Source organism: Epargyreus clarus, unplaced genomic scaffold (assembly GCF_041222505.1).
Source record: "Epargyreus clarus isolate Ecla_fem2 unplaced genomic scaffold, WU_Ecla_fem_2.2 ptg000015l, whole genome shotgun sequence".
Lineage (NCBI taxonomy): Eukaryota > Metazoa > Arthropoda > Insecta > Lepidoptera > Hesperiidae > Epargyreus > Epargyreus clarus.
Window position 1 is genome coordinate 9,195,474 of NW_027332223.1, and position 27,944 is coordinate 9,223,417.

The window sequence follows — 27,944 nt, forward strand, 5'->3', positions numbered from 1 at the left end:
AAGTGGATGATATTATGAAACTGTGTACGAATTGACAAACAAAGGATTATAACTTACAAAGTGCAGCTTCAATTAGCGAATGTGGGAGGCTTCGCGGGGCGAGCGGCCGCCATCTAGCGGGCGTCAGCGCCGCCCACCGCCGCCTCGCTCGCCGGCCGCGGCCACATGTCACTTATGAATATGAGGCGTTATGATTATGAAAATATGCCCCGCCCCGAATATGGAATATGGAGGAGGGAGCCCCGTGGAGCGCGTGCGAATGGGCGAAGTTTGATTTATGAGCCGGGCGCGGCCCCGCCTCCCTGTCATAACCGTATACCTGGTGCGCGCGCGCGCGGCCGCCCGCCGCCCGCCGCCGCCTCGCGCTCAGTCCCGCTTCAGATGGCGAGAGGTGCGGCCGGCCGCACTCCGTGTCCGCTCCGCACTCCGAGTCCGTACGTCGAGCGAGCCGCGTAGCCGGCCCCGCGAGTGATCCCGAGCGTGCCGCGTGCAGTGCCCCTCGGCACCACCAGTGCTCCGCCGCGACCACCCCTGCCATGCGCCGGCCCTGAGCCGCCAGCGCGACTCACCATGCCGCGCATCAAGCCCGCCTGCGTCCGCCGCGTCTCCATCGGTACTTACCACTCCACCTCGAACATCCACCACAGCACATCACACACGACGGTACTGCCGCTCTAGAGACCTGTGACCCTCTCGAGACACGTACAGTTCCGTGCACCCGTCGAGGTTTTCATAGATCACTCGATTCGCATCCACACCGACCATGATTCAGTTAGCGACGATTAAATTTGGCATTCATCAAAAAGTGAGCACTAAAATTCGCCCGCGACGTGGTGAGTAAACAGTGCAGTGAATTTACACGTTTCAATTGTATCCGATCTTTGAGTTTGAAGAAAAACATACGCTGGTAGGTGGACATAGTGATAGAGTTACACGATTTACGACGGTTTTTGTAAATAGACTCTACAATAAAATCGAAAACTTTCCAACAATGGTTGAAAAACTTTTAAAAAGGTTGTTATAGTCTAAACAAAAACAGTTTCAGGGTAATGTTTTGAATTTGAAAACTTCCTGAATATTTTGTGCCTGTGATTTTAATCTTTTCAATTGGACAAGTTTAATTAAAATTACTGTTCGTATCAATTTAAGCTTTAATTGGCTACATACGTAATAATAATGATTATAATTTTAGTTGTTAATCGTGCACATTTTATTAAAATCAGTATAAAACAATATTTTAACAAGTGAGCTTTTTGGAACTTTTGCTGTAGTGCCTGTTATAAAGAATGTAGAGCTGTTAGTAGGACGTAGTACTACTACCAATTTTCCTGCTTTGACAAGTGACGTAATTTTATTCTAAGAAGTTTACAAAAGTGTTTTTTCTATTATTAGACAACAGATTATCAAAACATGATGAAAGTTTGCGTTAAGCTTACGTTAACAATAATATAAAGTTTAAAATCTGAAAGTGATGATTGCTATAAATAACAACCAATTTACATTTTGTCATTTATTTTTAGCCGGCTCGTTATGTAGAGTTCCGAGCTTAAATTGATTTAATATTTTATAACATGTGCCCAAAAGTTCCATGTTGAAAGCTCTGTCTAAAATTATGTGTCAATAAATTTAGCTATTTAAGAAACAGGTTTTATTTCGGATACGACATTTTTGTTCAACAATTTAAAATGGAAATAAAAATTAATAATTAAGCGAACTTAGTCATATTTGCTTAACATTTGATCTGCTGTAGATAAGTGCTTAGTAAATAGTTGTGCAATAGTTCAAAAATAGAACTCAGCTTATATACAATAAGATCTAAATCTGTATAGCGGTCGCTTGTGTAACATTTTCATAAAAGCCTTAAGTGGCTCTATATTAGTAGAGTGACAGGCCGTCAAATTTTATTAATCTGACCGCTACACTCTTTTATGACTGCTCTATAAACATTTTAGAGCCATTTTATCTACTAACGATTGAAAACCTGCCTAATCATATTCTCTATGAAATATTCTTTGATCCGTGTTTGTTTGGAGAGGCATAAATTTTAAACTAGTCAGAGAGCCGGTTTATTTTGTACTAAAATGATATATTAGTATCTAGGCGAGCATACTCCGACCATTTACCTTGAATGATGAATAGTAATTACTATTGATTTATAAATTATTGACTTTCTGTAAGTGGAATAATTACCTCCAAGTTTTAAATTATAAAGTCAAAATATTTAAATGGTTTATTGAATACAAATAAACGTTTAATTGATATCTAACCCTGTTAGAGGACAGGTAGGTGTAATTACGAATATTGATTAATGTTTCACGAAGAATGTGGGCACATAACATTTATTTCTTTGTAGTTTTTTCCTGTATGAAATAGGAATAACGTAGCATTGAATTTTGGTGGAGCGGCGCGCTCGTTGAAGATTTAACGCAATAACGTTTTTTGTATAATTCTGCGTAAGGTGCGCGGCGGCTTTGACCGCGCCGCTCGTCGCTTATAAATCGAGAGCTCACAGCCAAATTGCGACAAACAGAAACGGCTAATCCTTCTTCTTGAAAAAATATTAAACGCTCCGGTATCTTGCTACAAATGAGACACTTAATCCCTCACCGCAAGATTATTCCGGATTACCGACGATGTTTTGTGAGTGTGCTCACTTTTCGTTCGCATTTTAATGTAAACAGTTCCAACGGTGTGAAAGAAGGGCGCATTAGAGCCGTGCATTCATATTTTACTTTCAAATGCCATATCAAAATGTTTCACCATCATATCCATAGAAACGATGGGTCGATTGGACATAAAAACCTTAGAGAAAGTCGAATGTCCGATAGGCAAATGTATTGGTACATATTAATATTCCGATATAAGGTATAAGCTTTATATCTTTTCTGGTATAATATATATATTATGGAAATTTAACTTCAAATTGAATTTCATAACGCCATAAAAAGGCCATAAACAATGGAACCTGTTCTTTGATAACTGGAAACATATTATTAGCGATTAAATAGTATAATCTAAACTACTATAATCTAAATTATAGATATGTCTGTATGTCAATGTTACAAAAGTCGAATTACTTTTAAATCAAATGTAATTTATATTGCACTTTTAAATGACACTTTTTATCGTAGACCAATAAGTATGTTAGTTTTAAAATAAGTAATGTCTATAATCGAATTTCGAAAAACCCGTTATCTATCGAACATGAATTATAACAATAGATGATTAGTGATGCTCGCTATAGCAAAGGTCAAATAGATTTCCGTCACATTGAATTTAATACACCTGCTTATAGTTAATATGAAATTAAAATGTATTAGGGTCCCGTAAAAAAAATCTAAACCCATAATTTACCGTCGTTTTGGAAAATATTTATAAAAAAATAAAAATATAAGTATAGTGAGGTAAGTAAGATGATTAATCTGCCGAAGATACCTTTCTCTTTCTGCAACCCTAGAATCCTACACAACATAGAGATAAAAAAAAATAATTCAGCATTCGAAAATTATATACCCAGCTAATTTAAGAAAATATTACTCTACGTACGTTAAAAGCTAATACTTATTATGAATTTAAGAATATTAAAACTTAACAATTTATAAAAATTTAAAACCTATGATAACTTGTACAGGCCTACCATCTCCGAGATTACCACCTATAATATAAATAGAGTTTATGTCATAGTAATACATAATACGTTGTAGAATCTATCACATTCATGCTTCAACCATGGATCATAACCACACCTTTTTTATTTTATAACGAAAGTACTACGCTTCTACATTTTAATTTGAAGAATGTAGTAAGGTACAGACACACGATGTTCAAATCAATTCACTTTCAAATTGGCTCTCAGGAGAAGAAACGCGCCTATCATCCCTAACTCTTATCATCCTAGAAGTTACAGGTGAACCGCATGCTCGAATGTCAAAAAACTGAAGTCAGTCATATTCATTAATTAATAAGTCATTTTATCCGAAACGTGATACTAATACGGTTAAAAATTGTTAGGCAAAATACTAAAAGCTTCCGAAACTCAAAACTGATTTTGAGATTATCTATTGTCTATTTGTTTTATTGTTAATTGCGCTATCCACGGCCCTATTTGTTACAGTTTCCGTTTTTATAAACATAATAGGTGGTATTTTACATAAAAATGAACTTTAAACTGACACTTTTAAAGTACATGAATGTCCATATATAGGTAATTGGAAATCATTCAAAAGTAATAGATTAAATACTAAGTTTATTGTATTCAACTGTATTCTAATGTGGATGATATACCTACCCACTTACATTTTTAATACAGCTATTGTTTAACTATCTAATACGCATACTAATTTATACACTTAAAATAATTTTATGATTTGTACCTATCGGTCACATTACAATTACTAAGCGTGATCAAAAATCCAATTATTTATAAAATGGAAAATCTAAAGAAAATTTCCGACGTAGCTTCAATTTTGATTTGTATTTTAAAAATAGAATACTAATAATAAATTTGCTATAAACAGAATTAAATGGTAAATCAGTTTCTAATTTTAACTGAATGTGTAAGCTTTTGCTATGTATTCGTGATGAATACAAATTCTCAGATACTTAGATGAAAGTAACTGTATAAAGGAAGCTGGATATTACCTAGATTTACCTGAATGACACAGAATACGTTATATAATTATTTATTATTATAAACCATTTAAAGAAATAAAATGTAATGTAATGTACGATGTAGAGCTGCTAAACTTTTCGGAGATTTCCGCCTTTAAATGGTCTTCGAAAAAATGCAATATGAAAAATACTGTTTACTACGTATTATTTTCCTGGAAACACTAAAATAGCGTTTGATTGTTCATCTGGATAATTCCAGTTAATACCATGACAAAAATATCGTTAATCTAATTTTTAACTGGATTAGTCATTGGATCGAGTACTTCGGGTATACGAGATACGAGTACTTCTGGATTAAATATACTGAAATATACCTATTATAGATACTCAGCTCTTTCTAGTAGGATATTCTTCAAGATAGGCTTCAAGAATGTAATAAGTATTTCTTACTTGAGGTAGTCACATTGGTAAATAGCGTTAAAACTCATCAGCGGTCTATTAATTTAGGTCTATCTATTAAAATACTAATTTCTAGCCTCATTACTTATCATTGGTTAAATGCCAAAGATCCGAAATATATTATGATCAAATAGTCTTCACCTATCTTTCCTGCTTACTCGTTTTATATTACTTTATAACGAAATTTCTCTAGGAGTGTTATATTGAAGGTGGAAGAACTCTTTGTGGTTCGACTCCGGCAGCCGCCACACCTATTTCTGCCTAATAACAGCAGTGTTAAGCGCTGCTGTATACTGGTTTGAAGGGTGTAGTAAGAAGATATACTTTTCCGAAGCGTCCCAGCTTAGTCCTCAGGGGTAGCGGCGCATCTGTGGCTGACCTCAGGTAGGAACATGTAATCATATCTGGAGTTGATTACAGATTAGCCACTTACCATCAGGTGGAGGGCATGCTCCTCTGCTACTTCTATATTATAAAAAAACCTATATGTTCCAGTTGGTTGGCAATATGACAAAGAGATGCAGTATTGTGTATGATATGTACATATGTAGACTGTATGCAACGTACTGTTGCAGTAATAACGTCGGTTCTTTGTCATGTTAAACGCGTATTGTAACATTAATATACATTATTTGTTACAACTAGATATAAAATTTGTATTATAAGTAGTGGGTACATCATCATCATCATCAATCTATTATTGTCCCACTATTGGGCACGGGTCTACTCACAGAATGAGAAGGATCAGGCCATAGTCGCTGCTGGCCGCGTGCGTTTTGGAGGACTTCACATACCTTTGAATTTTTTTTTTATAAATCTATGAGGTATGCAGTTTCCTCAGGATGTTTTCCTTCACCTTTTAGCAAGTGATAATTAATTTCTAATACGCACATAACTTTGAAAAATCAGAGGTGCGTGCCTGGGATTTGAACCTCGGACCCCTCGATCGATAGTTCCAGTTTCTTAACCACTAGGCTATCTGCTAAAAATAGTGGGTACTCGAGTTAAAAAATACTACCACTGCACCTACCCTATACTTTATAGTATAAATAGCCCCAGATCTGAACTGATAAATATAAATGTAACAGGTTCTCAAAACAAATCATATTTTATGAAGGTCTAAAAACATGTCTATTCGGGTTTCAATTCCTGTATCTGAAAACCCCAGTTAAAATAGTGAACACAATTATTTTGTCCTAAGTACCTAGTACTCACACTGGCTACATACTATTCACTTCCCACGTGCCCTGGAAGCCCTGGAAGAACTCTTGAGTACCTATACCCTACGACACTCCAATGGAAATTACATGCACAATACTTTTTACTTCTCAAGTTAAGGCGGACAATTTTGATTCGATTATATTACTTAAACGAAACTTAACCCGTCAAGTTATTCGCTTCTTATTAGCACCACACTACGTTATGTGGCCTCATATCTAAGTCCGGTTTGGCTCTAGACTTAGGCTCTAAGGTTAATTCTCTACAGGCTAAAATTATAGCTTAGGTAACATCAGAACTTCATGACTTGTTAGATTGATAATCCTTCGCAATCTTATTCATTTATAGTTGTCATAGATATTATCTACAATCTCATACATAATAAGTACTTAATAGATTTTTTCTATGAATGTAATAGAAAAGTATATAATCGCGCACTTTCTTGTAAGCAAAGATATATTATGATAAGGCTAATATGATTGAAGTCAATATTTTTGAGAAGTTTCAATCAATAGATAGAGCTCATTAATAGAACATCGTACAAATAGTACCTACCCATTCAATGTAAATATTGAACGAAAGTTAAAAATAAATATTACTAATTTTGAAAGAAGAATTTTTACCTACACAGTAGGTTTAAAGTCTAGGTTCATAATGTTAGTAATCGCTAAAATTTGCTTATATTTCTAGTTAATCTTTAGATAGGTAAGTATCTACCGAACGCGAAGTAATGAATAGGTATTATTAAATCTTGTTTAATATATTAATATTCCACTTAAATAATCATAAAATTTTCTGTACATAGAAATGCCATCATATAGATATACCTAACAAAATTACTAGCTACTAACTACTAACTAGGAATACTTACAAAATTATTCGATTCTTTAAAAATTGGCACCTAACGATTAAGAATAAGTGTTGTATTTATATTTTTTGACACAATTTATTGATTTTAGTTTACGCTATGAAAGGGAAAATTAATTAAATGAATAAAGTCGTCTTGCATGCGTGCATGTCGTCAGATCCGCCCATCGAGATTAAATTTGTCACAAGAACGATAACAGCGCTATTTCAAGTAAATCGTAGATACATTCGAGTTAAAAATAGAATTACCTATCAATATCAAAGAATTGTAGACAGGATCGTTGCATAATGTTAATTAGTTTACGGACATATTTGAAGGCAGGCTTTTAATTATATTTGTATAATTTCTAACTAAATAATACATAGTAGAGAAAGGACTGATGGCCCTCGCGGTAGAGTTCTCTAACATTGCGTTATAGTTCTGTCAAAATCAGTTCACTCACTTCTAATATTAATAGACAACCAATTAAACAATAAACATTGAATAATATTAAACTAGAATGGAAATATTAAATTAAGGTTACACGAAATATTAATTAAGATGCAAATATCTACAATTGAAGCAACATTAGGGGCTATTTCTAGGTAATCTCATGATGTTCCTTCGCCGTTATAACAATGAATTAAGCAAAATACTCTTAACTTCGGGAAAAGAGAGACCGATAATTCGAACCTAAGACCCCAGCTTAAACATAAGGTAGACATGTAGACGCCTAAAAACTTTTACCAACTTAAGGTCACCCATTCAAATATCGTCCACACTCCATATAAATAATTACTTTATACTTAGTTTACGATGCTATTTAGGTACTGCATCAAAATATATTTACCTATATTGACTCATTATTACGCAATGTATGTATTTCAACACTTAAAGGATATACCTACAAAAGTAGGTACATTTAAGTATAGGCTCTGACGTCAACTTGACTTCTTCAAAAAGCATTTAACAATATAGCTTTCTAAATTGTAGACTGAAGATAAAGCATTTAATGGTTAATTGGTAACCTACGAGTACCTATACCTTATGTAGAACTTTAAAACTTCTAACATTAACTTCTAACATCTTGTATTATGTGCTAAGAATAGGTCAATATTATAGTCTTTATACATCTTCTATTATTTTGCTTATAATTATATATGTAGGTAAGTTCCTGATATACAAGGGAAGTTCCTAAGTAGGTATGTAAGTTAACTTAGGTAAGTATCTACGTATTTTATACAGGAATCTGTCAATAATTAAGTTTACTAAAAATATCTTTTATTACGAAATACCTATCTTTATTCACATCTCATTCATTCTCTTAGTCGTAGTTTGTTCTACATAAATCAATGACTATGTTTCATCGTTTGTTTCATAGCGACTAGCGACATCTGTTATCGAGTAGCTGTAGCTTTGTAATAGAAGTTCCCATGGATTAGTAAGTGTGGATACAAACTTAATATGGAATTCGTGACTATGTAGGCATTCTTAAAGTTCGTCGAATGTTATTTATAAACACTAACAGATATATTATTATTAGAATGCGTTATAGATTAATACTTTACAGATATTTATTTGTTTCGGTTTAAATAACTAAATTTTCTTAAATGTTTGTTCGAACTTTGATTTTCTGGTTGCCTCTCTATTTTATGTTACTTTTAAATCTTATTCAACGTTTAAATATATATATCTACATTAATTATTATAGATACATTAATTAAGTTTCGCGCTTTATTACGTTTATTTATCTTAAAGGGTATTTCAGATCGTTACAATCGAAAAAAAATAGCGAAATTCCTGTATATACACCCTATCACTGTGTATTTTGTTAGTACGTCGTTACGCGGCATCATCACCAACCCTTTACTGGATGTGTCTCCTCTCAGAATAAGACAGACTTTGATATCTTTTTACAGAACTGTTAGGTTTCCACGTTATATTTTCCTTTTGTTATAATGCATCTCTAAAATTTAAATTCTGATCGCGAGCATGAACAACTTATTAACCACTATGCCATCACTGCTGTGCCGTTATGTACAACGTTTAACAAATAAGGTTTATTACGTTCAATACGCAATAAGCGATATCGGCGAGGTTAACCGGCATCCTCGCACGCGTGTTTTCGCAATGTTACCATCCTACACAGCTATCATAGTAACATAACATTTGTAAGTGTAAATCAGCATACATGCCACACATAGGTGTGGACATACATGCTACACATAGGCAAAATAACTAATTAGGCATATAATCTATAATTTAGATTAAGCTGCTTTAGAGCAGTAATAGCCTAGTTGTTGAAACTCAGCCTCTTAAGAGGAGGTCCAAGATTTAAATCCCAGGTTTATGTTTTTAAAGTTATATTTCGCGTTTAAACTAATTATCACATGTCACACCCAATGTCACACTAGTTTTTTCAATTTGACTCTGGTTTTCTTATTCAATATTAGGTATTTACCTAAAATTCACTAAGCACTATGCACAAATCACATTAATACTTATATACAGTCTATAAAATGTTAACGTAAATAAGAGCGAGCGGTACAAATATGATATACATTACGCACACAATACGAAAAGGCTGCCTTTAAATTAGAACACAACGAAAACCTCACCGCGTCACGAGTTCATCACTACTATTACGGCCGTACTAAAACGAGAGGGTAGATCGCAAAAAAAAAATAACAGATCAAACATAATAAATTTATATTACTGGCAATATACGAACACACAATGTTTATCATAAATATTATTATTTTTTAATAAATTCATAATTACATTTTTATTTTTTTTGTTACAGGTGATAGTTCCGGGTCATGTTCGGAAGAGGACATTAACAATGTGTTACCGGAAGAAGCGAGAGGTCGGCCTGAGGCACACATGTGCCCTAGATGTCAGGAGCAATTCGAAAATCTCCATGATTTTTTATATCATAAGCGAGTATGTGATGAAAAAGCGATGCAAATGGGCGAAGAGAGAATGCATTCGGATCCTGAAGAAATGGTAGTTTCTGGGGATGAAGAAATGGATGGACCTAATAAACGCTTAGAACAAGTAAGAAGACATAGACAAGACGCTGAAAATAACAATAGCCTCGAAGACGGCGAGGCAGAAGTACCTGAAGCGGATGTACCGCCGGTCGGACTCCCATTTCCTATAGCCGGTCATGTTACTCTCGAAGCTTTACAAAACACGAAAGTGGCAGTAGCTCAATTTGCTGCCACGGCGATGGCTAATAACGCTGATAATGAAGCTGCGTTACATGAGCTCGCCGTCTTACAGAGCACGTTGTTCACCTTACAACATCAACAAGTTTTTCAACTTCAATTAATACGACAGTTACAAAATCAGCTGTCATTAACGCGACGAAAAGATGACCAGCACCCGAGCCCTCCACCGAGTGAACCGGAGCCGAATGTGCCTATGCCCCCAGCTCGATCGCCGTCGCCGCCTCGTCCGCCGCGGGAGCCATCTCCTGTTGCACCCACTCCTCCCACTAGCCAAAGCTTGCCGTCATCTCATTCGCACCTTACACCTAAAACAGAACCGATCTCCATTCCCAAACTTCCCACTTCATCCCCGCCCATGATGTCCCATCCGCCATATAGTTCCATATCGTCGTCATTAGCATCTTCAATTATCACAAATAATGATCCTCCGCCGTCCCTCAATGAGCCTAATACTCTTGAGATGCTTCAAAAACGAGCCCAAGAAGTTCTTGATAATGCGTCACAAGGTTTACTGGCGAATAACCTTGCCGATGAACTTGCTTTCCGTAAATCGGGGAAGATGTCACCCTACGATGGAAAATCCGGAGGAAGAAATGAACCATTCTTCAAGCACCGCTGTCGATACTGTGGAAAAGTTTTTGGGAGCGATTCTGCGCTGCAAATACACATTCGTTCGCACACAGGTGAACGGCCTTTCAAGTGTAATGTTTGTGGTTCCCGATTCACAACCAAAGGGAACCTCAAAGTTCATTTCCAAAGACACACTGCCAAATTCCCACATGTCAAGATGAACCCTAATCCAATACCAGAGCACTTGGATAAATATCACCCTCCACTATTAGCGCAACTATCACCGGGGCCGATCCCAGGAATGCCGCCCCATCCACTTCAATTCCCTCCGGGTACGCCGAGTCCCTTTCCGCCAAGCTTGCCGCTATACAGACCACCGCATCATGACTTACTTCCACCTCGCCCGCTCGGAGATAAGCCATTGCCACCCCACCCACTTTTCGCAATGCGAGAAGAACAAGACACGCCAGCAGATCTCAGCAAACCTTCAGCGCCTAGTCCCTCCCGCTCGGCACCAGATATGTTTAAATCTGAACCCCAAGATGAAGAAAGTCAACGCGATTCAAGTTTCGATGAAACTGACCGCATAACGCCTAAACGTGAACCTGATGAACACGATGCTGGACAAGAGGTAGAACAAGACCGGTATCCTTCGACATCTCCATACGATGATGGCAGCATGGATTCCAAGTACAGCAATGAAGATCAAATCGGCAGAGAGAGTCCACACGTGAAGCCTGATCCCGATCAACCGGAAAATCTCTCAAGTAAGAACTCATCGATATCTGGACCAATTTCAATTGCAACGGGACTACGTACGTTTCCTTCCTATCCTCTATTTCCACAGTCTCCACCGAGTAGTGTCTCTTCTGAAAGTTTTAACCCGTTCCTTAATACTACTCCAAACACTATTGAATCAGACATAGCTCGCGACCCCTTATTTTACAACTCACTGTTACCGCGTCCAGGCAGCAATGATAATTCATGGGAAAGCTTGATAGAGATAACAAAAACGTCAGAAACTTCAAAATTACAACAATTGGTAGATAATATTGACAACAAAGTATCTGACCCCAATGAATGTATAGTGTGTCATCGTGTCCTATCGTGTAAAAGTGCTTTACAGATGCATTATCGGACTCATACTGGTGAAAGACCGTTCCGTTGTAAATTATGTGGCCGGGCTTTCACAACTAAAGGCAACTTAAAGACGCACATGGGCGTCCACCGTATAAAACCTCCATCACAAATGTTGCACCAATGTCCAGTTTGCCACAAAAAGTATGCTGACCCTACAATTCTACATCAGCATATACGCCTTCATACAGGCGATCGCATCAACGTTCCTTACGATCAAATCCAAAAAACTGAAATTAATGACTTCCAACATTTCAACGACGGGTCAGATATTAGTGATTATCCTTCATACCCTCCCGTCCCACCTTCTTTATTTCCCACTCCTTCTACTCCCGGCGACCGACGGGCGGACTCCCGCGGAACCGACGATGAGAGCGGCCGGGACGAGCGCGAGCCCGCTACTCGGGAGTTCGACGACGACTCTGATTTGAAGGATCGTCGAACTTCGCCGCTCTCCGTCTGCGCCTCGGCGTCCGAATGCGAAGTAAAAACCATCACCACAACGGCTTCCCTCCCATCGGCGACAGGTTCGGAGAGCGGGCGGAGCGCGCGGGCCTCGCCGCCGTCCCCGGCGCTGTCGGCGCTGTCTACGCCGCCGCGGCTGCCCCAGCACTCGCCGCTGCCGTCGCCGCCCACGCCGCTGGCCGCGCTCGGGGCTCTCGGCGGATCGCCCTTCAGCCCGCTTGGACTCGCGTTTCCTCCCGCAGGTATGCGATAGCGGGATCTTATGATTTTCGTCCGCCCCGGTCGTCCGTTTCCATTCCCTTCGCTATTTCCTATACTATAAACTAATAATAACTCACTTGCCGGGCGCTAGATAACACGCTAAATAAGTCAATTAACCTGTTTGAGAGCAGATAAATTTGGAAGCTACTAAAACATCGCATGTTGCATTCGGAATTCGAAAGGTGTTATTAAATGCCGGAATCATTTGTACACAGTGCGCGGCAACACGACCTGTAACATCTGCTACAAGACGTTCGCCTGCAACTCTGCACTAGAGATTCACTACCGCAGCCACACCAAGGAGCGCCCGTTCAAGTGTACCGTCTGCGATCGTGGCTTCTCAACGAAGGTTCGTTGCATTCGATTATTTGTTTAATTACACTGAAATAGTTACATTGTAGGTATTGTTCATAAACATTTACCACCAAAATGATTATCATGTAATAGTCACGTACCTAGATACACTGCTCCGATTGAATGTCTTTGGCCCCGAGCCAGTTCATACTTTATTGTTACACAAATAGCGGCACATATCTACGCGTTTACGACGTTTCCTTCAATTTACGCTATCTTCGAATACCCTTATTCATAATTAAAAATGTGAATATTTTAAATTATTTATATTAATTCTGTCTCCATCATCTGAGCAACGCGGAAACTAGTCTAATTTGATTTACAAAGTCAAATGAGTCCTCCAAAGTTTAGTCGAGACATCAGAAAGCAAGTTCTTAGCGCTCTGCTGCAAACTTCACGCTCCGGTTTCATTTCATCCAAGTTTCAGTGCATTAATTTTGCAAGCAGTAATTACAAGTCTCTAGTCGGCGCCTCTAGTTCGCATTAGTTTAGCCGTTGTCTTCGTTGCACACCCGACCCCCGTCTTAGATAGCTAGGTAATTGACGACCAACTCCACAAACTTGTAGGCCCAACCGTTCCGATTTAATCAAAACCCCATGAATGCTATTATCAGGGGCACTTAATACCGAACAATCTATAATAATTATGTGATAGGTACACGTATAATCTCGCTATTTGGTGAACCTTTGCACGTTGGACAGAACGTATATAAAATATGTAGGTACTATAAATTCCATGCAGTAAATTTTATTATTATCGCGGAATTTTTGCTTAGAATAAATTACAAAAATAACATGAGCTTTATTTTTCTTATTATGAATATAGTAAATATATATTATTGATGTTTTAGTAGGTAGCTAAAATATATAAGTATTTCGCGTAATAATTCATATAAGATAAAGAAACAGATAATTTGAAACATAAAAATAATAATATAATAAGTACCTACGCTTATCGAATCGAAAAATTGCGGAAGGCTTTTCATACTTCATTTATGTAAACTGTCATGCATTATCTACTTCATGACTAATATTGCAAACCCTACTATCATAAAAAAATATTTTAATTAATAACACATTGTTTTTATGATCTCTACGACGCGTAAAAATTGGTCGCTAAATATATTAATATTTATTACGGAATAAATTTATAGATATTATGGTTCGTTATCATTTTAATTATGTCATAATTTTATTTCCTGTCTGTGTTTTTTACAATTTTATAATATTGCGTTTTATTAATATACACGTAAGCACTACATGAAACATAATAATTAAAATAACTATCGTTACTTATCTATCCGTGTTCAAGTATGGTCAAATCGGTAATTGTCAAACTCCGGAGGCATTACCGCTACAACAGTGTAACAATGCCATAGGCTTGTATGAAGGGTGTTTGTATGATATTTGTATGATACTTATAAAACGGGTTTCAACTTAGTACCGACAAAGCATTTTAAGATTTTAATGAAGGAAATAAAATTTATTTATATTTATTGAATTCCAACATTGTTTTGAAACCAACTGTAATTTTTAAAGTTATTTTTGGAAACGTTCTTATATGTTATAGTCAATTCGGTACAACTAATTTTCTATCCATAAAGATATACCTATTGTTATCAACAATCTACTTGTTAGAAAAAATGAGTATACATAGAAATATGCAGTCGAAGTCAACCCAACAAAGCTTTAAGCTCGTCATTATTAAAAACCTTATTGGAGACACCCCTCCATCCTTACTATTACCTCGTGTAGTTTAAAGATTAAATATTACATAGCGCAAATATTATAAAAAGAATAAGTTACTCATTGTGCGGGTGAGTACGGGAGAATTGTAAAGCCTACCCCCCACACTGGCAGGACGGTAGTGTCAAATAACCCTTTATTCACCGCTTGTAATAACAAAATATGTAAAGAACATTGCCACTTTATAATACGCCACTTGAACGCAAATTGCGTAAAATTATGAACACAATAGATACCCAATCGGAATCTTACTTAGTTACTACTTAGGCACATATCTAGTTTCAATACAAAGTAAACACTTCCGTTTCCGAATTTCCGTAGATACGATGAACTCATACATTTGACAGGTAGAAAAATATTAAAATACCTACTAATTTTATGCGTTAATAACTTTGCTACATTAACAACATTTTGACGATATTATTTTCTATCCAACAACCATTTTCCTCTTAAAATATAAAGATCGTCGATCTCAAAATACGAAAACAATTTCCTATGACAAGTTGCCAACATCCGCTTCCAAACAAAGAACAAAAATCAATTTAGTGGTACTTAAACTAATTAATTCAGTACTTTATACAATGCATAAAAGTTGTTAAGAGATGTTTTTTATTTTTATAGCGATTCAAGTTTTATAATTCGATCGGCCAATATTTCAAGCGAGAGGCTGCGCCCGCGCAGTCGCTGACCATCGCCACAAAAATGATAAGTCATAAAAAGAACGTCACGGAGAACGATCAGAATATTAATTCTTGTCGTAAAATATTTATTGCTTATAAATCCTTGAGCCTTTGCCTACGCTTCTCGTCATAAAAAGATTATTTATGCATCACAAAGTAACGTTTTCGTATGTTATCAAAAATGTCCATACGGGGTCTTTATCTAAATGAATGGTTATTTACGTCCAAATAGACTATATCAATGTAATGTTTATACATTTTTCTTGTTGAATTACGTATTAAAAAGCTAATGGCAGCACTTTCCAAAACACGATATAAAAATGAAACATCTACCTACTCAAAGCTCTTACCCGTAAAACAATTATATATATCTGCATTATAATACCATACGCCATAAATCATTCATTGCAATATCTAGCTTATCATGGTGAATTCCTATCAACGTGTAATTTTAATACCTCCAATTGCAATTAATCGCGAACTTTCTTGAGTTAAATCGCTTTTGAGAAAGTTTCGGAAACATCACATCACATTTCTGATATAATCACATACCTATTATGTAAAGTCAAGTAGATACAATCTTTAAATTCTTTAAATCCTGTCGCCCTTCGGATATTCTCAGAGCAGGCACATACCAAATGTACTCTTGTAAATTATTCATCCATTTATTTAAGTAGGCACTCAATTGCATAAAATGTAATTCATGCAAAGTTGCGTTATTTAAAGATAGTAAGAACTCGATTTTAAATATTATCGTTATTACATACGAGTAGGTACATAAATATATCAAGGTTTTATTTGGTCATGTGTTAGATAGAAACTTTTTGTTATTTTCACAGGAATGTGTAATTACAAATTCATCTTTTGACACTCTACATAGAGCGCGTTCTGTAAAAAGATTTTCCTTACTTATCTTAGGGGTAATCACCACTGTCAATTCATGGTTTAATAAAATTGAACATAAGGATTTCCTAGTGTTTGGCTGCAGTGCACTAAATGCTTAACATCATGTCGACTGATGCGCGTTTGTTAATTAAAACATGTAATAAAGTAATATTCGACAACGATAGAGTTCCCCATTGGGGTAGAACATACCGCGGCGACACCAACGCGGCCTATGTCTAAAGTACCTGTAGCTGTAATAATAGGTACAACTATTGAGGATTGTAGGGTGTTTTATATTAAATACCTCTCATGTTCAAAATAAGTTTATATTAAGCAAAACTTTTCTTTTTTAATTCAAGTAAAATTAAATAGGTACTACCTAATTCGTGGTTTAAAATATTTTTGAAAATAGTAAAGAATAACGTTACTTAATATTGTAGTAAAGTTACACTTGTTTATTCTCAAAAACCTAAGTTAATCTTAAAAATTGGAGATAATATTGCTTGAAATAAACAAGCTATTTTGCCGACGGCAAATGAACGACCCGGTTAAAGAAATAAAATCATAATGAAATTTTTGAGTTGGCTCCTTGCCTACATTTTGACTGGCTTTAATATGTTTAAGCGAGTTGCCAGCCTCATTTTATAATGACAATTACCTAAATGGTATGTGATGATTCAGAATTTTCTCGGAAAATCTAGATACTTAATACAAATAAATGTCGTATGAAAAGTGGAATAAATGAAAATAATTGTAACATTCTCACTACATTATAAGTGTTAATAAATATTTTTGCTTCTTATATCAATGTAACCGCTCCGCATATTTGCTTATAATTTTTATTGACGTTGCAAATTGATTTATAACAGTAGGAGGAAATTATTATCTGTCAAGTACATAATAACTATAATCTATGACATATTTTAATTAGGCTCGCACGTTTTTCAATCCGCAATTATTACACATTTATATTCCATATCGCTATAATCTTACACCAATAACTGTTATTATATGTACAATGTATGTACATGTAAAAATGACTCAAAAACTGACGTAATTTACTCGAAAAAATTAAAGGCTGAATCGTAAAATGATCGTCGTCCTTATTCGTACAAGTCCCTACAAATGTACACAACCCCTGATCTTAAGAAACAGCCCGAGGTCACTAACCAGTTGACATGCAATCCGGAGGTCCCCAGACAATAGAGATCTCTGAACTACGTGCCTACATACAAGCTCGTAGCATAAATCGTTATTCATACCTGTGCATACGTTACCGCTTTGTTTATAATAATTGAGTCATCATTAGATATCCAAGTAAGGATGTGGAAGATCACACGTTTATTACAAACTAATGAAGATACCAGTATGTTATCATTTTTAATTCCCCAAATACAGTGATTAAGTAGATATAATTTTAGTATAGTCATTAACAATATTACTTTGATACAACTTGCCATAACAGTTTGCATGCCATGACATGGCTTATTGTGAGATTCTTAGCAACTACTGTGAACATCTTATTGTAACCACTATTACCGCTTATATTTGCGGTTCATTTTATTTCAAAAACACTCTATTATTGTCTTCTTTTTACTATTTTGATCTTTATTTAGTCTTGAAAGAAATGTTAATTTGTATTTACTATATTTATTTTTAGTTATTTTATTTAGTCAATGAAAATTTGTTAAAAGTAGGTACTTTACATTTTAAATGTCCTAAATTACTTGTATTTGTATAGTAGCGGTGTATCTACATCAATATATTGATTTCAACGTATTTTATATCATTGGGCAAATCTAAATAAATCATGTTAAAGAAAATCTCTACATGCTAGAGCTGTTGAATATTGTAGTGCGAAGATATAGTAACACGGCGATGGCTTATCTAATGGAGCCTGCTGCTTACAAGCCGATTTGAAATTACAATAAATGTCGCCAGCAACAGTAACAGCTCCGATAAAGCTCATGCGCCAAACTCTACATAATCGATGTAGAGTCCATCTTATCTATTTATTGTTGAATTCTTGACTATTTTAAACGCATTCTTATTCTTCAAATTCTATTCAAAAATTACATTTATACAAAGTTACTCGATGGCGTGTGGCGTCCGTCCCAATAAAGAAGAACCTTTAATTCCCGCTGAGACTGACATGAAATGACAATTATATAATTTAGCTTTTTAAAGAGTTATTAGCAATAAATTTATGTTTGTATAAAGATTGCTAATAAGCCATAAATTATTACTTTTTATACAAACATATATTATATAAGTAGCCTTTTCAATTTTTTTCTATTACTTTTTTAAAAAATAAATAGGTATTACTTCTGCGAACTTCTATGAGATGTTTTTTTTATTTTTGCTTTATATTTTGCTTCCTTCATAAATAAAAATATATTTTGTTTAATATAAATATTCAACTCACATACTACTTCTTCTTACCATTTTATTGCAAGAAAGATAAGATAAAATGAATACCGTATAAATACAAGTTTATTTGACAAATGCTTTTATACATATTTTATAAACTAAATTATAATTCATATAGACTTGTTTTAATGTTACATATTTACATATATATCATGATCTACATTCTAAATTTAATTGAACATACATGTAAATATATGTAGTCTCGTTTAGGCATATACAAAATAATGAAAAGTATGACACAAAATTTAGTTCGACTATTTCAAAATTATCAATATCCTATCGTGCTCTCTACAAAAGATCGAAAATATCTAACAACTGACAACCAATAAAAGAACAAAGTTTAGTTGTAAATTAAAAAGCGGAACCAACATTTGCTTTTGAAAAACTTACAAATAATAAAATTATTTATGTAGAGCTGCATCGATCTTCTTTATCTTAGATTATAGACTTTAAATATGGAAATACATATCTTCCTAGGGAAACAACATGAAATAAAGATTAAAAACATATTATATACTAGGGCAGGTGCCTACTTCAAGTGTTACTACTAAATATAAATCCGATTTTAGCCCACGAATTAGATCCAAATACGAGATTTAAAAAATACTATGTAGGTATTTTTTTTTATAATATCAGATAGGATTAGATATTCCTACCTGAGGTCGGCCACAGATACGCCGCTACCCCTGAGGACTAAGCTGCAACGCCTCGGAAAAGTCTGTATCCCTTACCACACCCTTCAAACCGGAACACAGCAGCGCCTAACACTGCTGTTATTAGGTAGAAATAGGCGTGGTGGTGGTTGTATACAAAATCGGTTTCAAAAGTGGAGAACATAGCTCTATGCTTATAAAAGTTACGTTTTAGGCGCCAGACATGCCTAAAGTAGATAAAGATAAAGTTGTTATGTGGTTTATTTTTAAAATATTCTCAAACGTGTCATCTCAAAAATACCTGCCCATATTTGAAGATCATTATAATATAATTTGATTACTTATGGCATTTTTATATTCACACTAAGAATATGTGGGTATGGCATATAAATAAAAACATCGACAACGCATATGAATCACCTACTTATTGACTACTTATAAAGCAGGTAAATTATAAAAGTGTGATATGACCTCGAATTGAATTAAATAAATCACATTTTGATATCTAAAGACATAATGATCTAGAGTCATTTGGAGATATATTGTAAAATATCTACATTATTATGATTAGGTGGGAACGTGGTTGTCGTTAGTAAAACACATTCGTTATTTATACAGTTATGTTATATAAGTTTTGAGCATTTGCATAAGTTATTTAAAAGCAAGTTTCATTATACATTTATAATTAATAGGTATTTTTATATATTTTATAAAAAATAAAGAAGTAGGCGTAAATATTGGAAAAAAAGATACGTAGAACACGTAATAGGATTCAAGTGATGTTACAGTTTTTACAAGGATGTTTCAATTATTATTGCGATGTTTTGATCACAGATATCATTATTGTTGCGAAATAACATGTTATTTTTCTGTTTTATCTGCAGTTCAACTGCTGAAAATACTTTCGTACCTAAATAATTACAAATTACTAGCCAAATAGGAATAGAGAGCATTGTAAAGATATAAACATATATATATATATATATATTTATATATAAATATATATTAAATATATATATAATATAATTTTATAAATATATATATACATATATATATTTATAAAACATATAATTTTCTCAAAGGACTCTTTTAAATCTTGCCGTCCACTTTATTAGGTAGGTACACCTATTATAAACCTTATGTTTATGATCTAACCTATGATACCTTTCCAATACATCTTCTCTAATAGCTTTTGTTATAGGTGCAATGTAAGGACGAATTCACAACTATGATAAAAAGTAATTACCTATGTAAAATATTTTATAAATGTTACATGGACATTTGCAGAAATATTACACTCTCTACCTAACCAACTCTTTATGCCCAAAAATTGAATTTATTAGAAAACATTACGTATATCGATATCTGCGACTCTACATTTTACGAAAATATCATGAAACAGCAGAATACGCACAAGATAGGCACCTGCCTACTTCTTAGAAAATGTTAAATATACCTACTTATATTCAATGTTAAAATACAAATAGATAAATAGGTAGTTACCAGCCGTAGAAATTAATTAATTTTGGGTTATTGCCAGTATATTATTGACAATATCACCAAGTACGCACGTAATCACGTAATTAATATTCATTACGGATGAATAAATAATCATTTTATTTTAAATACTTAATTTTTTCATACTTATAAAAGTAATTATTACGCATTTACTTGAAGCTACTTTAAATTTTAATTATATAATTTTTAATTACCTATACGAATGTTGGTATCATGTAATATTGTTTGAATGATAGTATTGCATAGGTAGGTACATATTAAACTATTAAAACAGACGAACATTAAAAATATACGTTTAAAATCTTTGCTAGTCATAATATTAGTCATAATCAAGAACAATTATACAATTAACTATATACTTAAGATAATTAATAATTGATTAGTCAAAAAATGTAATATAATGTGATATAAGATTCGATACTTAATAGGTACCAAATGAAGATACCATTTGTTATCATGATTGTATAAACCTTACAAAAATATTCACATATAGGTTCGTTATTTATATTGGCCAGAAAATTGTAGTATTTTACTTAACTCTACATTATTTTGGGTCGCATGTCATTTTGACCCGGAGATACTTAGGTCTTAGGCATATGTTTAGTCACAAATCACAAGTTACTTGTGTCCGACACTACTTGAAAGTGTTTCATATTATAAGTACATACTATCTCGTGGTTGCACAGTAATTACCTACATATAAAATACTTATGTACCTTATTGAGTGACCTATTACTGTCCTTTTACATCAATATACCTAAACGTGTTCATTTTTTACGAATTACTTATATTATATAGTTTAATCCGTGGTTACGCAGTATATTTTTAAATAATAAGTCTCTAATATTTACAAATGCATGTACCTTTCAACCCATTCGTGTGTTCTGTGTCCCATTTCGCCTTGTCAATTTTAAAATCAATGTTATTGTCCCACTTGTCCCCCATCCACTGTCCCGCGTGGTTGCGTGGTACGTGTGTGTAATGTGTGTGTGTATTTGTGGTTGCAGAGCAGTGGCGGCGGTTGCCGGTGCGGTAGGCGCGCGCGCGCACCGCGCCCGCCGCACGCCACTGCTTTGGATGTCTGGAACGCCTTCGTCTACCCGGTATGCGAGAGACGCCTGAGCGTGGACTCTGTAACAATTATATTAATCATAAAATGTTCATAACTTTATCTATATAAATATATATTTACTCGTATTTAGACAGAACAGTTGTATATGCAACTGTTTCGATTATTCCCATCCTGTGTTAATCGTTATCTTATAACTTCGCTTGTACCTTAGATAGGTATATACTAACCTACCATGTCCTTGGTACAAATTTTAACGCTTTTATATTTCGATAGGTACCGAATATTTTAACTAAATAACTATTTGTCCAATTATCATGCTTGTTATTAATAGGATCCCAAAAATGGGCATCTAGATGAAGGTAAAAATAAACTATAATAATTGAGCATACCTACATAGGCACGTTAAAAAGTAATACGAGCAAAGTTTTTATCTATGGTAGAGTCCCTGATTAGCCTATTGCTGATGATGTTGTATTATTAAATTATATATTTTTAAATGTAATATTATATGTTTATGTACCTACCTATGTATGTGTTGTATAAATGTATAAAATCCAATTTGTCATCGCTACACTGCTAGCTAGCTAATAGCAGTCGCCATATTAAAGTATCTCCATATAACTTTTGCAACTGTACTTATTACAATTACTATTTAACCTACGCATACCTAATCCACTATTAATCCGCTAAATCGCAAGTAAATTAGATATTATAATGTTATACATGGTAACATCGCTTAAACTCACAATATTCTTTCACAAGGTTAATGCACCTAATCTAGGTATTTAGCCTTGTAATATCGCAATATCATTTATCTTCGCATTGTAGTTAAATACATCGCGAATTTTAAACTGAAATTGCCCAACCAACTACATATATAGGCGTAGTAGGTATTGCTCTACGGACAAGATAACGCCTAGTAACGAGCCTAGCCCGCATTTGTTTTCAACTCAACGTATTAATTTTTCATTGGCTATTCATGACTGTAGGTATTTATATGCAAATCCATACTGGTAACATTACGAAGTACATAATGTGTTTATAATTTTCATGAAGCGTAGTTTTCCTAATGATGTTTTTAATTTCTAACCGCTTTGAGTAGGCAATAAAAAGATAACAGTCAGTAATAAATTGAAATAGATACCTATGCATTAAAACGTACAATAAGTTTAATATAACCTAATTGCTTATGTATTTATTAATTTATTATACACGTAAACATAGAAATGATTCTCTATTGATATTTACGAGTATGTGTGTTATCTCTTGTTCGCCAAGCTTTATGGTCGCTTAAAGTTGAGTTGCATTGAGCTTGTTCAATAGAATCTAGTAGCTCTAGAGCCAGTACATCTCTAACAATAACTCCTGTATACACGATTATGATGTTTACGACTTATTACCTACATGGACACTAAGCCAATCGAAATCAATTACTTTTAACTGTAGGTACTTATTTTATTTTAGCAGCTAACATTTAACTACGTTTAAAACAAATACACACCCAATGTTTTGTTGACATGATTTAGGTATTTTTCATCTATCTTTTGAATAAATTTTATAAAATTAATATTTATTAATGTACTCTACTTGAATCACCTGCTTATAACTCTTACAATTTTCAAAATCGCTAATTCTCATTTTAAAATTATAATCTTCGACGGTTGACGCTGATTTGTCTGTGTAGCCACTACTCCACTCATGTTTGCTCTTTAACGGCAGAGTAGAATTAGGTTCCTATTATCTTCTAATTTGAATGTACGGAATAAGACAAATATAATAATTTCAGTCATTCCAACTTAAACCAGTAAAAAGCATCGACGCTTCTGCTAATTGAAATCTTTACTAACTCGAACTACTTGCTTTAACATGAAATACTGTCGTAAGCCCATTACTATCTCACTGCTGGGCACGAGTCTCCTCTCAGAATGAAAGGTGCTCTCAGGAGGAGCTTAAGCCATAATCCATCGCAATAGTAAAGTGCGGATTAGTAAACTTTAGGTACATAACTTTCGAGTACATTTTTTTTCAACAAGGAACTAAAGGTTATCCTTCTACAGGGTAACATGAAACAACACATGCTGACGCACAAGATCCGCGACATGCCGCCGGGGTTCGAGAAGCCCCCAGGTGGCCCTGGGCCCGACGAGCTCCGCGAGCCCAGCCCGGACCGGCGCTCATCTCCAGACAAGATGGACCTAAAGAGGTCGCCACCCGTGCACCCCCCACCGCCCATGTCACACTCGTCCCCGATTGACATGCCTCCGCTACCTAAACGACCCACCGGTAAGTTGTATACTATCTACCTTCACGTTACGTATTAATATTTCAAATCAGAATATTTAAGAAATACCTAATAATAAATTCACTTCGAAAAATCACTTTTGTAGAAATATTTTGTAGTAAAACGCAATAAATGCCTATTCTGCACTATTTTTAAAATAGTACCTTCTAAAGCGAAGCTGCAGGTCTATAGATTTTACAGGGACTATATTTTGTAACGCTTCGTAATTTTTACGTACACCTAAATTATTTATAATGACAATTTAATATCCGTTGTTAAAATCTTAACCTTAAAAAAAATTTAAATGTTCTATTTCTGTTTAGTGCCTAGCGGCCCCCCTCACCCACCGCCTTCCGCGTCGTCGAAGCACCTGTGTGGCGTCTGCCGGAAGAACTTCTCGTCATCATCAGCGCTTCAAATCCACATGCGCACGCACACAGGGGACAAGCCGTTCCGGTGCGCCGTTTGCCAAAAAGCTTTTACGACCAAAGGAAACCTTAAGGTGAGTTCAATTTGCAATGAGCAATTATCTGAGGGCACGGGAGTACCCTCCCAAATCAAACAAAAAAAAAATGTGTTGATATACTTAGCAAACTTCACGCTGTTGTTTACCAGTGAAGGAAAAATATACATACCTAGGTATATCATGTAAATGTACCTAACCTAAGAGTTCTTCGTAGTTCTCTATGTTCTCTATCTCTATCTATATTATTCTGCGCCTTAGATATCTTTTTCGGTAGAAACTTAAGAAAGGCTTTCTTTCAGTATTTTCGTTGCATTAAATTTTTAGAAATATGTATCCTTCCTTTGCACTGGAGTAATGTTATGTTTTGTTCCATCCAGGTCCATATGGGCACCCACATGTGGAGTGGCGGTGCGTCCCGGCGGGGGCGTCGCATGTCCCTGGAATTACCGCCCCGACCATTGCACGAGCCCCACGACCTGTTGCGGCGACCGGACCTCTTCTACCCTTATCTACCCGCGCCTTTTCTTAACGGCATGCAGCAAAAGGTATGTCATTCATATTAAAAATTGATAAAACTGTTCGTGGTTAGCTTAGATACGACTACTGCATTGATTAATACTTTATATCAACGGCGTGCCAATACTTTTTCTGGAGACATTAAGGGGAGATGCGAAAATAAAGATTATGTATAAATTGAGGCAACGCCTAAAGGCAACAACAAGTTTATAGACTGTCGTACTATGTATTTGTTCTTTTTGGGGTCGGTTACAGATGTCTCCGAGCGACAATGACCTTTAAACATTAGGTTGACCACATACTTGCACATATCATAATATCTTTATTAATATTAAGTTACCTATAGTTAATTATAATTAATCGTGATTTTATTTTTCCGTCTTACAGCTGAATGAAATATCAGTGATCCAGCAGAGCGCCGGCCAGAACGGTGTCGCTGGCAAATTCCCAGGCCTGCTCGGGTTCGGCGCCTTCGGTGGCGCGCGTCCCGGCGCCGCGTCGCCCCTGGAGCGGCCGCCCTCGCTGGACGGCAACGACGAGCGGCAGGCCGCCATGCGCGAGCTGGCCGAGCGGGGCCGCGAGCTGGCCGAGCGCAGCCGCCAGATGCGCGAGGAGAGCGAGCACTACCGCTCGCCGCCCGCGCACGCGCCGCTGGCGCCGCCCGCCGCGCAGCCCTCGCCGCCCGCGCCGCACCACCCGCACCCGCACCCGCTCGCCTCGCTGCCGCCGCCGGCCCGCACCGAGGGACTCACCGTCTAATCGAGATCGAATTCGAACACCTGAACACATTCCAAAACTAACACCGACCCGACGAAGACGACCCCCGGAGACGCGAGCCCGGCGGGCGGCTCGCGGCCGCGCGGACGCACGAACGAACGCGCGCGAACTGTGTATGTTCATAATTATGTACAAAGAACTTAGTCGTATGTGAAAACGAGCGACTGATACATATTACGTTAAAACGACGCGTCAGTTATTAGCATAATATTACGTGCTAACGTAGCGCCATGTAACGAGTTGTTATTCCGTGTTATTACGCCTAGTATTACTGTAAGTAACTTATATGCACGAGTACGGGCCTGGGGCAATCGGGGACTCGCGAGAGTCCCACGTTTATGTCATTACTCTGTGATAGTGCGCATTGAAGATTGCATCCGACGGATGAGGAGACGTGGTTTGGTAAAATTGCTATAAAATATTGTGGATGCAGTCCCATGTGCTATAACATCAAAAGTAATTATAAATTATCCCAAAAATTAATTAAATTCATAAATCTATATCTATATCATTAAATGTATATAAAATGTATTATAGTAATGTAATGAACAAATAGTGAAATTACATCGTAAAAATTTTAATTACACTATATTTATATGTTACTATTAGAACTGGAGTGCGATATGCATGATTTTATCTTATACCACATTCCAATGAGATGTCTTTTCAAAAATTATATAGGTACCTACTTAGATAATTGAGAACTCTTGTAAGATACAGGTAAAAGAGTCCTTATGTTGTTCTCGAGCCGAGATATTGATCAAGCCGGTAGATACAAATGTATACCCCTTATTGTCTATTGTCACTCTAGATACTCAATATACTTAATATGTTTAACTAACGTAACAGAGGTTAATGACATATTCATATCATGTAAATTAAAAAAGTATTTGCATTTGAGGTCTACATAGTTATAAGTGTTTAGAGTCATAGCTATTATATTGCTTTAGAATACTTCAACATATCTTTGTAAAAATGTGAGCGACTGGTGTTATATATTTGAGCAAAACACTATTTAGTAGTCACCAGCACAGCGTCAGACTGAGTTGTTAACTGTTTCCATATAAATTGTCTTTCCAAATATGCATTTCTCGATGCGTACGATTAGTTTACTAGCGGATTGTTTCTAAGTTTACAATGAAATTTTGTTTACAAATGAAAGATTGCGGCTTACTATGCTGGTTTAATGTTTCAACAATGATGGATTACACATTTATTTTTAATTCTAAATAAAATTTGGAAATAAATATTACGTGTGCTTTCACCTCAAAGTTAATAAGGATTATAATACACTCGAGTCATCCTAGACAATACAAAGTTGATTGTCAAACAGAAATTCTGTAATTTTTTTACTATTTATTTATATGTCCGTTACATCGAACCAACATAGTGATCCACAACATATATTTTATACTTTCTAAAACCTAGATATTTGTGTATAAATGTCCTGCTTAATTATTTATGAAAATTATAAATCATGCATACACTCTTAGTATTAACGAAACGCTTGTTCGGCGTTAGGCCGCACACAACAATTTAGTTATCTAGAGTAAATTCTCATAGCACCTACAAGTTATTAATTTCAAGTTGCAAATAGATATAGTGTGTAGTGTAGTCGAGAATATGATGTGTCATGTCATGTCAGTATAAATAATCATTGTAAATTATTAAATGTTTATGTAAATGTCCAAAAAGTATTCAAATTATTTAAAAAAATATTATACTAATAATTCTTTTCTTTTTTGTTCTCCTTTACCCTTACCAA

The 27,944-nt window shown here is 35.4% G+C and overlaps 1 protein-coding gene across 7 annotated transcripts; it reads left to right on the forward strand.

The window, feature by feature from the left end:
* Positions 1-374: 374 nt before the first annotated feature.
* Positions 375-27,916, forward strand: LOC140747924 (sal-like protein 1). Of its 7 annotated transcripts, none has more exons than XM_073080574.1 (9): positions 377-613; positions 9,939-11,705; positions 12,603-12,782; positions 13,017-13,150; positions 22,075-22,170; positions 24,197-24,422; positions 24,744-24,922; positions 25,264-25,431; positions 25,790-27,916. In XM_073080574.1, exons 1-9 carry the CDS (start codon positions 571-573, stop codon positions 26,159-26,161), a joined length of 3,165 nt encoding a protein of 1,054 aa, XP_072936675.1. In that variant the 5' UTR covers positions 377-570; the 3' UTR covers positions 26,162-27,916. The 7 variants fall into 7 exon arrangements, with proteins under 7 accessions (XP_072936671.1, XP_072936675.1, XP_072936670.1 ...); XM_073080573.1 differs by lacking the exon at positions 377-613 and adding an exon at positions 642-833; XM_073080570.1 differs by having other exon boundaries at positions 375-613; positions 9,939-12,782.
* The last annotated feature ends 28 nt before the right edge of the window (positions 27,917-27,944 follow it).

Bases quoted from the DNA above. Each gene is read 5' to 3' on its own strand.
- LOC140747924 (XM_073080569.1), top strand. From the start codon at position 764: ATGATTCAGTTAGCGACGATTAAATTTGGCATTCATCAAAAAGTGAGC. The intron at 834-9,938 runs GTGAGTAAACAG...TTTTTGTTACAG, and splicing joins TAAAATTCGCCCGCGACGTG to GTGATAGTTCCGGGTCATGT. The intron at 24,423-24,743 runs GTAAGTTGTATA...ATTTCTGTTTAG, and splicing joins GCTACCTAAACGACCCACCG to TGCCTAGCGGCCCCCCTCAC.